This window comes from Ostrea edulis, chromosome 4 (assembly GCF_947568905.1).
Source record: "Ostrea edulis chromosome 4, xbOstEdul1.1, whole genome shotgun sequence".
Taxonomy (NCBI): Eukaryota; Metazoa; Mollusca; class Bivalvia; order Ostreida; family Ostreidae; genus Ostrea; species Ostrea edulis.
Genome location: NC_079167.1, coordinates 56,723,701 through 56,737,004, shown reverse-complemented (window position 1 = coordinate 56,737,004; position 13,304 = coordinate 56,723,701). Strand labels below are relative to the sequence as shown.

The 13,304-nt window shown below is 37.4% G+C and overlaps 4 protein-coding genes and 1 pseudogene across 4 annotated transcripts; 1 reads left to right on the top strand and 4 right to left on the bottom strand.

The window, feature by feature from the left end:
- Window positions 1–3,162: 3,162 nt before the first annotated feature.
- LOC125666967 (histone H2A-beta, sperm-like) lies at window positions 3,163–3,901 on the bottom strand (annotated as a pseudogene).
- Window positions 3,902–4,141: 240 nt separating this feature from the next.
- On the top strand, window positions 4,142–5,028 carry LOC130054217 (histone H2B). The gene has a single exon (XM_056163088.1). It carries the CDS (start codon window positions 4,155–4,157, stop codon window positions 4,524–4,526), a length of 372 nt encoding a protein of 123 aa, XP_056019063.1. The 5' UTR covers window positions 4,142–4,154; the 3' UTR covers window positions 4,527–5,028.
- A 1,294-nt stretch (window positions 5,029–6,322) lies between these two features.
- LOC125669062 (histone H4) lies at window positions 6,323–6,752 on the bottom strand. The gene has a single exon (XM_048903509.2). The coding sequence runs from the start codon at window positions 6,658–6,660 to the stop codon at window positions 6,349–6,351; it is 312 nt and encodes a 103-aa protein (XP_048759466.1). The 5' UTR covers window positions 6,661–6,752; the 3' UTR covers window positions 6,323–6,348.
- On the bottom strand, window positions 6,323–12,545 carry LOC125672043 (histone H1-delta). The gene has a single exon (XM_048908103.2). The coding sequence runs from the start codon at window positions 11,389–11,391 to the stop codon at window positions 10,768–10,770; it is 624 nt and encodes a 207-aa protein (XP_048764060.2). The 5' UTR covers window positions 11,392–12,545; the 3' UTR covers window positions 6,323–10,767.
- LOC130053813 (histone H3) lies at window positions 8,178–8,588 on the bottom strand. Its single transcript, XM_056161401.1, has one exon. It carries the CDS (start codon window positions 8,586–8,588, stop codon window positions 8,178–8,180), a length of 411 nt encoding a protein of 136 aa, XP_056017376.1.
- Window positions 12,546–13,304: the final 759 nt, after the last annotated feature.

Genomic DNA, 13,304 nt, shown 5'->3' with positions numbered 1-13,304 from the left:
CCCCCATAATGAAAATACTGCTCTCTCTCTCTCTCTCTCTCTCTCTCTCTCTCTCTCTCTCTCTCTATATATATATATATATATATAAAGTACAGAAATAGCAATTAACTCTTAAATGAACATAACTGCCCTATTAAAGTGAAGAAATATCAAATATAAAGTACAGAAAATTTCACTTCATTTGGATACCCACTTCCATCCCTACCCGGGGGTTGAACTCATGACCTGCCAGGGCCGTAAATTAACCTTCAATTTGGAGGAGGCAGGAAATTAGGCAGGGGTCTGGGGGCCGCCCAGGCCCCCAGACGCTGAGCACATTTTGTGCACACTGAACACGTTTCGTGCAAAATCCTTAATTCTAGGGCCTTCTAAGATGTTACTTGACTAACTCATTCTAAAAGAAAGATTTGGAATGCTTTTTAAGGGAGGTATCATGTTCTTAGTTATTGGAAACAACATAAATTCTAATGAACTTTAAATTTTAATTTTTTTTTAATTTTTTTTGGCTCAAAAGTTGGAGGAGGCAGCTGTCTCCTCCGCCTCCATGTAATTTACGGCCCTGTTTTCTCATGATTTTCTGCGACTTTGGCCTTGCTGGAACTTGTACTGACCGCTTGGCGTACATTGAAGTAAATATCAAATTGAATAATCTGATTCGAATGATTTGTAATTACATTGGGGAACATTTTATTACAGCTAAGGGGTAAACAGAAACATTGGCGTACTACATATAAACTGGTCCCACTTCTCATATATATGTTAAATAAGCAACAGAGAACCAGTTATTTACTCAGAATTCCTATAGACAAGTTGGTCTATAGCTATTTTGATTGTTATAGACCGACTCGATTTTCTATAGACATTGTCTATCGGTCCATGGTTAATTTCGCACACTGTATATATATGATATATAGAGCCACTTTTACGCTACTTTGTGAGTAGGGATCAATTCACTTATATTGAGCTGTACACAATACGCACATAACATCAAAAATGTAAAAGAAAGGATAATTTTAGGTGCTATATTATCAATTGAAGTTTCAGAAGGTGACACATGATCCAAACTCGGGAAAGGTTTCAGGACATGTTTACGATTTGCCTATACTTTTCTGTTAAATAGTAATAGCTCTGTTTGTTTAAAAGGTTTCGATAAAACAAAGAGGTTTCAAATTAAAACAATCTTAAAAATCAGGTTTATCCTATAAGCAGGCGATAAAACGTACGTATGGGGTGATAAAAAAAATTAGTTTAAAACTTTATTTCATTTGAATAAATCAATATATGTATATACACAATACGTTATATGCACACAGGATTCGGAATCAAGTTGTATAGGCACTTGTACTAATCCGTTTCCTTGAATTTAAAACTTTGAATGGTAAGTGTGCATTTGCCCGTTGCACATGACAAAAATAACAACGAGGAAGTAAAGAAAAATGAAAGAAAAAAAATCTAACAAGTAAATAGATCATCATTGGAAGAGATGTTATGACCTAAGTTCATCAGAAATGGATATACAATAACTTCCAAACAAGAAATTCCACCACTCTACACATGCATAAAAGCGGAAGTCGATGAGATTAAGCTACATATCTTTTGGATGATGCACATGTATATAATGAAACTATTTTTAATATAGGAATTTTTTTTTAGTAAAGTCTCCATGTACAAGGATATTTACAGTTATTGGTCTTAATGGATCAATAAATTTATTCAAGTAAAAAGTGTGTTGTTGTTTCGATTTTTCCACAGGCACAATATGGATTATCTATTACATGTATGTGTTTCGCGAATAGGTGAGATTTAAGAGTACTAATTACAGTCGTGTGTGTAGTATCTGTCCGTTGCGTTTGGACGGTGCAAATACAACGATTTCTAATGTTCTTAAAGTTCGATCATTTGCCAGGATCAATAGTTCTTTTTGCAATAGTATGTAGGCTCGTTTTCGTCTACGAATGAGTGTTATTTAATGAGGGGGAATCTGATTTTCTAACGAAAGAAAGAAGTCGAGTTAGACCATTTCATGTATACCCGTTTGACTTGTTGGACAAAGTAATCGGGATGCAGTCACACCCAGTGTGAAATTTCTAGACCCAGTCGAACGTGTTCATGTGAAATTAATCACCGAAATTGAAAATCGTTTTTCAAGAATTAAAAAGTTGTCGGTTTATACGGAGGGCGTTTTCCTGCATACGTCAAGGTTTAAAATAAATACGATATATATATTTGAGCATACCATTTGCGGAGGAAAAGGGTTCGAAAACCCATGGATCGAATGTATTCAGAAAATTTTCAACAAATGTTTAGTATTTATATGAACCAAAAATAAATTCCTCGTGCTTATAAGTAAAGTCGTCATTTTGCGACAAACTACAGTATTTTTTTAAAACACTTTTTTTTTTTTTTTATATGACTGCTTCATGTATAAAGATATAAGAAAGAAATATTACCCTTTGAACATCTACAATTCAGATGATGATATATCAAAGGAAAACCATTGTAAAGTACTATGCAACCCTGTCAATGTCGTTCATGTCAGAAGATTGTGTGAATTTTTACATGAATGTTTTGAATTGCGCACCCAAAGTAAAGTGCTATAACTACATTTAATTTATGTTGATATGCAATACTACATTGCATATACATGCAGTGTAATATCACAGGTACATGTCAAATATATACTTGTATTTACATATACATGTAAATGAACTGTTAGTATTTAGTTTGTTGTCATTATATATCTCATATTGTGTAACATGATTGGTGAATCCATAAATAAATTGAGTATATTTCGGAGATAAAACAATTCGGCCAAGATAGTGATATTTTGTTTGCGGATATATTTACAATCCATGTACCAGGATCGTCTATGTCGTCTCCAAAGATTTTGTTCTCTTTCCATTTTTTTTTTTTATTGCCCCATCACACATCATGATCACCCTATCTAATGTCAGATAGCTCCATGTCTACCTCTATTTCTCACATTCATACTGGTACAAAATCATTTCCTTTGTGGCTTTTCGTCTATGTAAATTAAAAGCAAGAATGACCACGTGAAGATATACGATCACTCGCCCTGTATTTCAAAAGTTTTGGCACCCTTGTTTTACTCTTCCATTGACAAACTACAGAGCTGGTTGAGAAAAACAAAAAGAATGCAAATAAAAACTCATTTCATTTTGGTATTTCCATGATTTCTCAATGAAGTCCAAAGGAGTGAGGACAATTTATATAGCGCTTTTTTATGTCTTCTCTCTTGTAAATCTTACTTATCAATTACAACCCAAACAAATACATAGCAACCCATGCCGTGCATTCATTCTGGTTTTCATTTATTTTGCGCCTTGAAATGTATGAATTACTGCAAATATTGTCATCCCCATTTCTCAGTGAGCATTGAATGTAAGATTAGACTGTCATTCTTGACATTTCGATGCTTATAGAGGTGTCTTTTCAAAAAAGGTTGGTGGCCGTGAAAACGGCCGTTTGTTATAGGTCCTGCAAGCAGACTTTGTACTTTTTACTTGCTGGCGGGTTTCTGGGTCTTCTTGGGGAGGAGCACGGCCTGGATGTTGGGCAGGACACCACCCTGGGCGATGGTCACGCCGGACAGAAGTTTGTTCAACTCCTCGTCGTTGCGGATGGCCAGCTGCAGGTGACGGGGAATGATTCTGGTCTTCTTGTTGTCACGGGCGGCGTTGCCTGCCAATTCCAAGACTTCGGCGGCCAGGTACTCCAGAACGGCGGCCAGGTACACGGGGGCGCCGGCTCCCACTCTCTCGGCGTAGTTCCCCTTCCTCAGCAGACGGTGGATACGACCCACGGGAAACTGAAGTCCCGCACGGGAGGATCGGCTCTTTGCCTTTCCCTTCACTTTGCCTCCTTTACCACGTCCTGACATCTTGATTCAATACGGTGCACTGACGAAATCAATACAACGAATAACCCTCGCACGCAATACATCAACCCTTTTAAACACGCAGTCGGATTCAACTGCCAGCCAATCGTGGCCATCGTGTTTCTCGTACCTTGGCGCAACACCGAACGAATTAATGTTTACAAGGAGGTCCGTAATACGCTTATCCGCCGTTATCCGACCGTGTAATATAAATAGCAGCGCGGCCATTTGTTCAACACATAGTTAACTAGTAAACATGCCACCTAAAGCCGGATCGAAAGGAGCTAAGAAAGCCGCCACTAAGGCGAAGGCCCAGAGAACTGGGGACAAGAAGAAGCGCAGGAAGAGGAGGGAATCCTATGCCATCTACATTTACAAAGTCCTGAAGCAGGTCCACCCAGACACTGGCGTTTCCAGCAAGGCTATGAGCATCATGAACTCGTTTGTCAATGACATTTTCGAGAGAATCGCCGCTGAAGCTTCCCGCCTGGCCCACTACAACAAACGCTCAACCATCACCAGCAGAGAAATCCAGACCGCTGTCCGACTTCTCTTGCCCGGTGAATTGGCCAAGCACGCCGTCTCTGAGGGTACCAAGGCTGTCACCAAGTACACCAGCAGCAAGTAAACTGAGCAAGGACTTGAACCTCAAACTCAAACGGCCCTTTTCAGGGCCACACAAATTTTTCGAAAAGATGCCTTTTATAACAATGCATTGAGAAACGTTTATTGGTTGACATTGCATATCTACAAAATATGCATACACAAGTGTACTATGTGTTACACACTGTACTATATTGAAATAGAATTCAAGACAAGCCATTCAGAATACACAATAAAACAAACATATTTATATCTCATTGTGTTCATTTTCAACTGCATACATTTCATCACTTATTATGATAGCTTTGTAACTTAACCACTCATTGATAAAATTGAAACTAAGAGGGAAGATGTTATCAAAATAGACATTTTGGCTCTGTTGAATATATAGCATTATAGAGAAATATTGATATTAACAAAAAAGTTTCTAAGTCTTATTATTTTCTGTCATTGAAATAGTAAATCAGTTTTGCAGCACCGAACACCCAAATGACAGCTAATAAATGAGCATAAACATGTAATTAAAAGTATATAATTGTTGATACAAGTAAAGACAATACACAGTAAAGAGTAATACACTCATTGGAGGCATTTTAAGTTTCGCATGTAGGCATTGATCAGTACTCAGTTGATACATGTGTGTTTTCCCTAGTGCAATATATAATATGCCTGATACATCAACAAGAGGCAACACACAATGCTATTTAAAGGATAGAAAACAGAAACATGTAGAATAAACAGATACACACAATATTATTATATGAAATGTTGAATCGCATGTGTAAGATTATATTTTAAAAATGCACATGTCCCCCCCAACAGGCCCTTAATAGGTGAATTGATAATGATAAGTCTCTTTATGAATCCAATCTTGGAAAAAAAGTTTGTACAACATCTTTCATGCGACTGGATATGATGTATTGGTTTATATTGTGTAGGTGTGCCACGCATCAGTATCTCACGGTTTGCAAGTACTTTCCAGTTACAATGTACAGAATTAGTACATGCATATGTTACGAAAGTCAATTGTCACCAAATGGTAAACTAGATACCCATGTAATGATGTTAATTAAGATGAAAACATATACTACATTTACTTTGCCTTCCACAGAGGAATCTGCCAAATAGAAAGTCTTGAGTTTGCTATTTCAGCATTCCTAGCGATAAAAGAGTTTGTATAAAAAGAAGAAGAAAGAAAAACATGTTTGTAGGACATTTGTGACGACAAGAAGCAATAACATATATCTATAATCCATTTAATTTAACATGTGCCTACATGGTATGCATTTTAAAATATCTATAGTACTAATTAGTACTTTGTATACCGTCACATGGGATATTTTGTAATACGGGGGTTATCACAATTATCAGCTGCTTTTTAAGTCTCCTTCATATGTGTAAAGTGTCCAAATCATTTATGTTATTGTGTGATAAATAAACAATCCATCTAGATAAATGTGCGCGAGATATATATTACAATGCAAATTTATTGGGAGTATAGGATGTGCATGGTCAGCCTTTCTGCTCAATAATGATCTTGGATATCAATTGGTTGTTTGTTAACATAAACCTACAAAGTTGTGGTGTAGTCCGACTATTTACTTGATATGAAAAGAAATCCAAGTATCAAATTGAAATCTCTTAACTGCAAATGAAATTTGTTAACCACAAACTGCATACCTTTTCGTAACAAGTTGTATGCCAATTGTTTAACTAAAAGTACAATACTGGGTAACCGTTTCTCTTGATAACGTTTCATAGCTCAGGCGTCTTTTCAAAGAATTTGGTGGCCGTTATAACGGCCGTTTTGTTTTTGCGCTGGGATGCACAAACGGTGATAAGAGTATCTAACCACCGAATCCGTAAAGGGTGCGTCCCTGTCTCTTGAGGGCGTAGACAACATCCATGGCTGTGACTGTCTTTCTCTTGGCGTGCTCGGTGTAGGTGACAGCATCACGAATCACGTTCTCAAGGAAAACTTTCAATACACCACGGGTCTCCTCGTAAATGAGTCCAGAGATACGTTTGACTCCACCTCTACGTGCAAGACGACGGATGGCGGGCTTGGTAATACCCTGGATGTTATCTCTAAGGACTTTCCTGTGACGCTTGGCGCCCCCCTTTCCAAGACCTTTTCCTCCTTTGCCTCTTCCTGACATGATTCCTGATTAATAGACAAGTGCTGAATGACCTGACAAATTGAGAAATTGCTGTTTTATATAGCCCTAATTGACGACCCGTTAGAGCGCATTATACCTTGAAACTTCGGCTAGTCGATTGTCGTGTCCGAAGAAGCGCTGTTAACTACATCGTGATTGGTTCTCGCTAAACGCGCCTACCTGTGTTTGTTTACATTTCTCTTGCACAGTATACAAGTATTTATTTATTTTGATAGGAATGTAATATTTTATCTGCGCACACATTTGAGATTTCCTAGCTTAGTTTCTGTTCTGTTTTTTTTTTAAATCATCGTTTTGTTTTCCTGTTAATTAACACACAATAATAGCATTTGTTTTTATTAGGGTAATTAATATGAAAACATGGCTCACAACTGTGAAAGTCTACTATACTATATCCAAAAAACACAAAAAAAAGGGAGAGAAAAGGTAAATAATAAAGATAATCCATTATTAATCAAGCTAAGAAAATTTCTACTCAACATGTTGAAAATAAGAAATATATCTGTGCAAGTTGAAAAAGAAATTCAAGCCCTTTGTTAGACTGTATGTAGGCCTATGGTCTCCTGATATAAAATGTTATGACATACGTTAATTCATCAATTAAGGGCCCTCAAGGGGGTGGGGGTGTACAGATTAACTAGTAATTAATTACAACAATATAAATAAATAACAATCATGGAGATATATTATTACTGTCAGAGTTCACATTTCTGCACTGCACACATTTAACACGGTGTTACACGTGTAATACTGATTTCAGACAAGATTTGAATTAACATAATGAAATATACGATGTTCTGTGATTATATACGCAAGAATGTAATACGAAGTGAAGATTTCATTGACCTCTCAAAATAATCATGACCCCCCTAACGTCTACATATTTCTACATCTGGGTTTTTATTTATATATTTTGTTGTTGTTATAGAATTTCTCCGTGCGCTATTGATGCTAGCTATTATTTGAACCCCTTAATTTCTCTTATTAATGCATGCTTTACATGCCCTCAAAAGCCCAGAGTTGGTTGAATGAAATACCGTAGTATCTGACCCTTCTAGAATTAGGTAGGTTGTTTTAGTGTGTACTACAGACTACCGATTTCTCTATGTATGCGTTCTTAGTACGTTCTATACAGCTATTCTCTAAGTTTGTATAGTTTGTTGTGTACTTTCCTGCTGACAAGGATTTTCAATGTGCATTTGTTGTAATCTATACAAGTGATGCTCTGCAATGTATACTACTGTTTTGACAGTATAGCTGTACGTGTTCACATTCGCAGCATTTAGTTTCATTACTGAAGTCGCGTTAACTTTTCTTATTTTACAGAAATTTACCAGACTTGGGTCAAGTAGTTTGTGGATGTAGGGTTATACATGTCATTCAGTCATACTTTATTCACGACAAGTTTCTTGATCAAGAGCAATATGAAGGCATCTTTTCGAAAGAATTAGGTGGCCGTGAAAACGGCCGTTTGTTTGAGTGTCACACGAGTGAAATTAAGCTCGCTCGCCACGGATACGTCTGGCAAGCTGGATATCCTTGGGCATGATGGTCACCCTCTTGGCGTGGATAGCGCACAAATTGGTATCCTCAAAAAGTCCTACAAGGTAGGCCTCGCTAGCTTCCTGAAGGGCCATAACGGCAGAGCTCTGGAAACGCAGATCGGTCTTGAAGTCCTGTGCAATTTCACGGACCAGACGCTGGAATGGGAGTTTCCTGATGAGAAGCTCAGTGCTTTTCTGGTACCGTCTGATCTCACGAAGAGCGACAGTTCCTGGCCTGTATCTGTGGGGCTTCTTGACGCCACCGGTGGCTGGGGCGCTCTTACGGGCGGCCTTAGTAGCCAACTGTTTTCGTGGGGCTTTGCCTCCAGTAGATTTTCTTGCGGTCTGCTTTGTACGTGCCATCTTCTCCAATTATTCGGATAGAATAAAGTGCCCGATCGGAAACACTAGAGTTTATAAGCAAATCGAAATCGGCGCTCTCATATCTTACGACACTTGTCATTGGTTAAGCGGTTCAGAAAGACACTCTGCGATTAGCCGCTGGTATGCAGCGTTGATTGGTCTTGACTTGGGACATTTCAATCCACATTTTGCACAGAATTCATAAACTTGTAAAAAAAAAAAAAAAAAACAATGAAGGAGATGGGATGTTACAAGGGATTTCAGGGTACAATTGTAAACATTATTTGTGGATACAAAAGTATGGACAGACAAGTAAATGTTAAAAACATTTAAAAGGAGATACATTTATTTATTTATTCACCAGTTAAGGACCCTCAGTGAGCATACACAATTTTATTATATTCATTATAAACACATGATACCATATACTTATAGATACACACACCGTACATATACATGTATACATAAACACATATATACACATACATGATTGTATACACACGTACATGTACATATGTAAAGGATTTCTATATTAACATTGATCTGAAATATTGGCTCATAACAACATAGAATGAAAATGCACAGCACAACAAGGATGCAATGTGGGAAGTAAAAGTGAAACAGTATAAAATGCTGTCCTGAATGCAGAGCTAGGTACCAAGGGACAGTGCTTGTGCCCAGTCGATCAGACTGGCAGTCTTCTACCATAAGTATTTTAAAATATGTACATGTACTAAGAACTTTGGGAATCTGGGATATTTCAATAGCACATAAATATACATAATTCCATATTAATACTAAATTTTGTATATTTATCATATGCAATTGAAATATCCCAGATTCCCAAAGTTCTTAGTACATGTATACATACGTATGTACATACATACATTCATTCGTACATAGAATTTTGTTTTAAAGTCTTCCTTTCTCACCTGTTTGTATATTTTGCACCGATACATATTTAAATATAGTTTAAACCAATGATTATCAAATTTGTAACCTCAACATTTAACAAAGAGGTTGCAAAATAGTTATTTGACAAAAGCAGACCTCAAATATATTTGGATAGAGATGATATATGACATTGCATTCTTACTAGAATAATCATAATTCTTGGAATTCAAGAAACACCCAATAAAAAAAAGTCATTAAATATTTGTTTGTTTTCACTTAATAATAGTTGTGACTAACATCATTGGTATATGATTTGATGTTATTAGACAGTACTAGTTAGTTGTGACTAATGACTTTTTCAGACAGCTTTGTGAATTTCAAGACCCCAAATCATTCCAGAATCCCAGACTACTGTTACATCCTAACAAAAATCACTCCTATATATAAATCTTGAACAACATTGAGGCTATGAAGTTGATGTACACATGAAGTGAGCGAGTCTCTGGACAACGGAGAACTGTTTAAAATGTGTAAATCCTTATTTCATTTTGAAGGCTAAATTAGACGTGCGAGAATTACAACTTACTCTTATCGTCACTCTGTTCCTAACAAAGAAAGAACCCCATTTTTTCACTTTTAGACACCGATCAGACATTTCTCGTTGACTAAAGTCTGAAAACATTGTTACACACATGAAACATTGCATTATGAGAGTGAATTATGTGTAGTCCTGCCAAACCTGGACTGTATACAAATCAAGTACTGAAATAAAAGTCCACGGATGATACTTTTAATTTTTGTTTTCTTATCGGACAATAAACCGAATGAAAACAATCAAGCCATTGGATGTATAAGAAATGCATATATATATATATATAATATATATATGAATGTTTCAATTCAGCTAGCTTTACTCAAATGAATGAGGACTAAATGATGCAGGTACTGTACTATATGTTGTCATAATTCACCGGTCTCCATCTTATTTCTTACCCTACAGCTTTAGGAAGGGAGAGCTAATAAATCAGATAAAAAAATGTCATGTTGTTTGTAAAAGCGTGGGTTAGTTTCCTCCCCCCCCCTCTTTTAACTGAATGACATGCAGGACAAGTAAATGAAGTATGAAAGCGTTAAAACAGCTTGAATCAGTATTCACTTAAATGACGTAGAAACGCATTTCTCTCACACGTGTAAGAACGGCATCTTTTCTAAAAATGTTGGTAGCCCTAAAAAGGGCTTTTGTTTTGTGAGTAAACACTCTGTGCAGGAATATTGCAAAGACTGCTTATTTCTTGGCGGCGGCCTTCTTGGGGGTCTTGGATTTTTTGGCGGCGGGCTTCTTGGGGGACTTGGCTGCCGCCTTCTTCTTGGGAGTCTTGGCCTTCTTGGGTGCGGCTGGTTTCTTTGGCGTCTTCACTTTTTTCTCTACGGCCGCCTTCTTGGGCTTGGCAGCAGCAGCAGCCTTCTTAGGTTTGGCAGCCTTTGGTTTGGCTACTTTCTTGGCTTTAGGCTTCTGCTCAGCCTTGGGCTTATCTCCAAGTTTGAAGGAGCCGCTGGCACCTTTACCCTTGGCTTGCTTCAAAGCACCCTTTTTGACTCCATTCTTAAGGGCCATTTTGAGGTGGGCATTGATGGAGTTGACGTCATTGCCCACTTTATAATTGGCCATCAGGTGCTTAAGAATGGCTTGTCTAGAAGATCCACCACGCTCTTTCAGTGACCCGAGGGCAGCCTTGATCATGTCGATGTATTTTGGGTGCGCTGCGGGCACCTTGGGCTTGGAAACCTTCTTTTTCGCGGGAGCTGCGGTATCTGCCATGTTTTCGAACGATGCGAGAACGGTAAATAATAGTCGATCGGAAGCACAATCTGTTTTGTTTACATCAAGCGCGGACCTCCTTGAAAACATCCAATCTGTTCGAGTCGATCGGCATGTGTATTGTGTTGTTTAGATGTGCTTTGATGTTAGTCTTTGCATTCGAGTTGCGCTTCAACAATGGAATATCCGCCGGATATGTTATCGGAACCCCCTGGTCTACATTTTCCCCCTGTCATTCTATTTACTTACATATTGGGCTTTGCCAAACTACAGCAGTCAAAATCCAGAAATAAAGACACCTCAACCGGCGATTTGCAAGTCCATTCATTCATTAAAATTGGGTAATTTTGTTCCAGTGGCCGATAACAAATATCATTGTTGCTTGATTTCCTTTCAAAGCTTGAAAGAAGGCACACTCGTTTTCCTTTTGCTGTAGAAAACATCATGTCGGTCAGAATTTTTGAAAAACATCCGGGGGTCGTACACATCGGGTATCAAAAGCGAGCGGTAGACATTAACGATTGGGTAGAACGGTTTGGAATGGGCTTACACAATATTAAGAACACAAGCACACGCCTAAAAAAAAAAAAAAATCCTGGTCTATTTACTATAGAAATATATACAACACAACATAAGATATTTGCTTTGATTTATGATTTAAAAGAAAAACGTTAATCCTTGTTTACACATACTTTTTATAAATAATGCCTGTATTCAATAAAAATTACACAGATGAAATGTACAAATTATGACCAATCTTGATGTATTGATTTTAAATGAAGTGTAATTAAACTGGTTGTTTGTTTGTTTACTTTGCTTTTGTTTCTTTTTTATGTTTGTTGTTGTTGTGGGTTTCTTTTCAATTTTTGTTTTTTTGTTTTTTGTTTTTGTTTTGTTGCTTTTGTTTTTTGGTTTGTTTGTTTTGTTTTCTTCCAATTATTATGTAAGTGCTATGCTACGAGGTTATCGTAAGAGTGATTAGATACTTTCCACAATAGATACATAATATATATATACAGTGTGCGAAACTAACTTTAAAGTCCTATAAACTTTCGGTCCATAGTCATTTTATTTCCTATAGACCACAACAAATTCCTATAGACCAACATTTAACATGCAATATTCATTGTTATTAAAAAATAAATAATTGACACAAATTCGGTTTGGCAATTTGTTCATAGTATAATTATATTCTTTTTCAATTGCATGCACGGCAAGCTTTTCAATTAGAATTTCGTTTTCTTTTTCATTTTGTTCCAGCTCAGTTTCACTATCTGATTCTTCATCCAAGTCACGTACTTCTACTACGTTTCGTTTTCCAGGGCTGTAAATTAACCTTCAATTTGGAGGAGGCAGGAAATTAGGCGGGGGTCTGGGGGCCGCCCAGGCCCCCAGACGCTGAGCACATTTTGTGCACACTGAACACGTTTCGTGCAAAATCCTTGATTCTAGGGCCTTCTAAGATGTTACTTGACTAACTCATTCTAAAAGAAAGATTTAGAATGCTTTTTAAGGGAGGTATGTTCTTAGTTATTGGAAACAACATAAATTCTAATGAACTTTAAATTTTTATTTTTTTTGGCTCAAAAGTTGGAGGAGGCAGCTGCCTCCTCCGCCTCCATGTAATTTACGGCCCTGCCTGCGGAACCAAATCTCCTAGCAGGATATAACCATCACGCTAGACCGCTCGACCATCTAGGCAAGAGACAGGAGAGGGGTGTTCCTACCATACCAGTTTGTTTCGCTTTGGTTACTACATACTATAACGCAATTAACAGTGTCATTTCATACACTTTACTCACAATAAACATGTTTCAACAACTAAGGGTTTGAATCTTGCTCTCGATGTGCTCTAAGGGTTTGAATCTTTGCTCTCGTGTTAAGGGTTTGAATCTTTCTTGCTCTTGTTCATCGTCGGATACCTATGGCTGATCTCGTCTTCTACTCAGAAGATGAGATCTGCCGTGGGTATCAGACGATGGCTCTTGTTGTACTCTACGGGT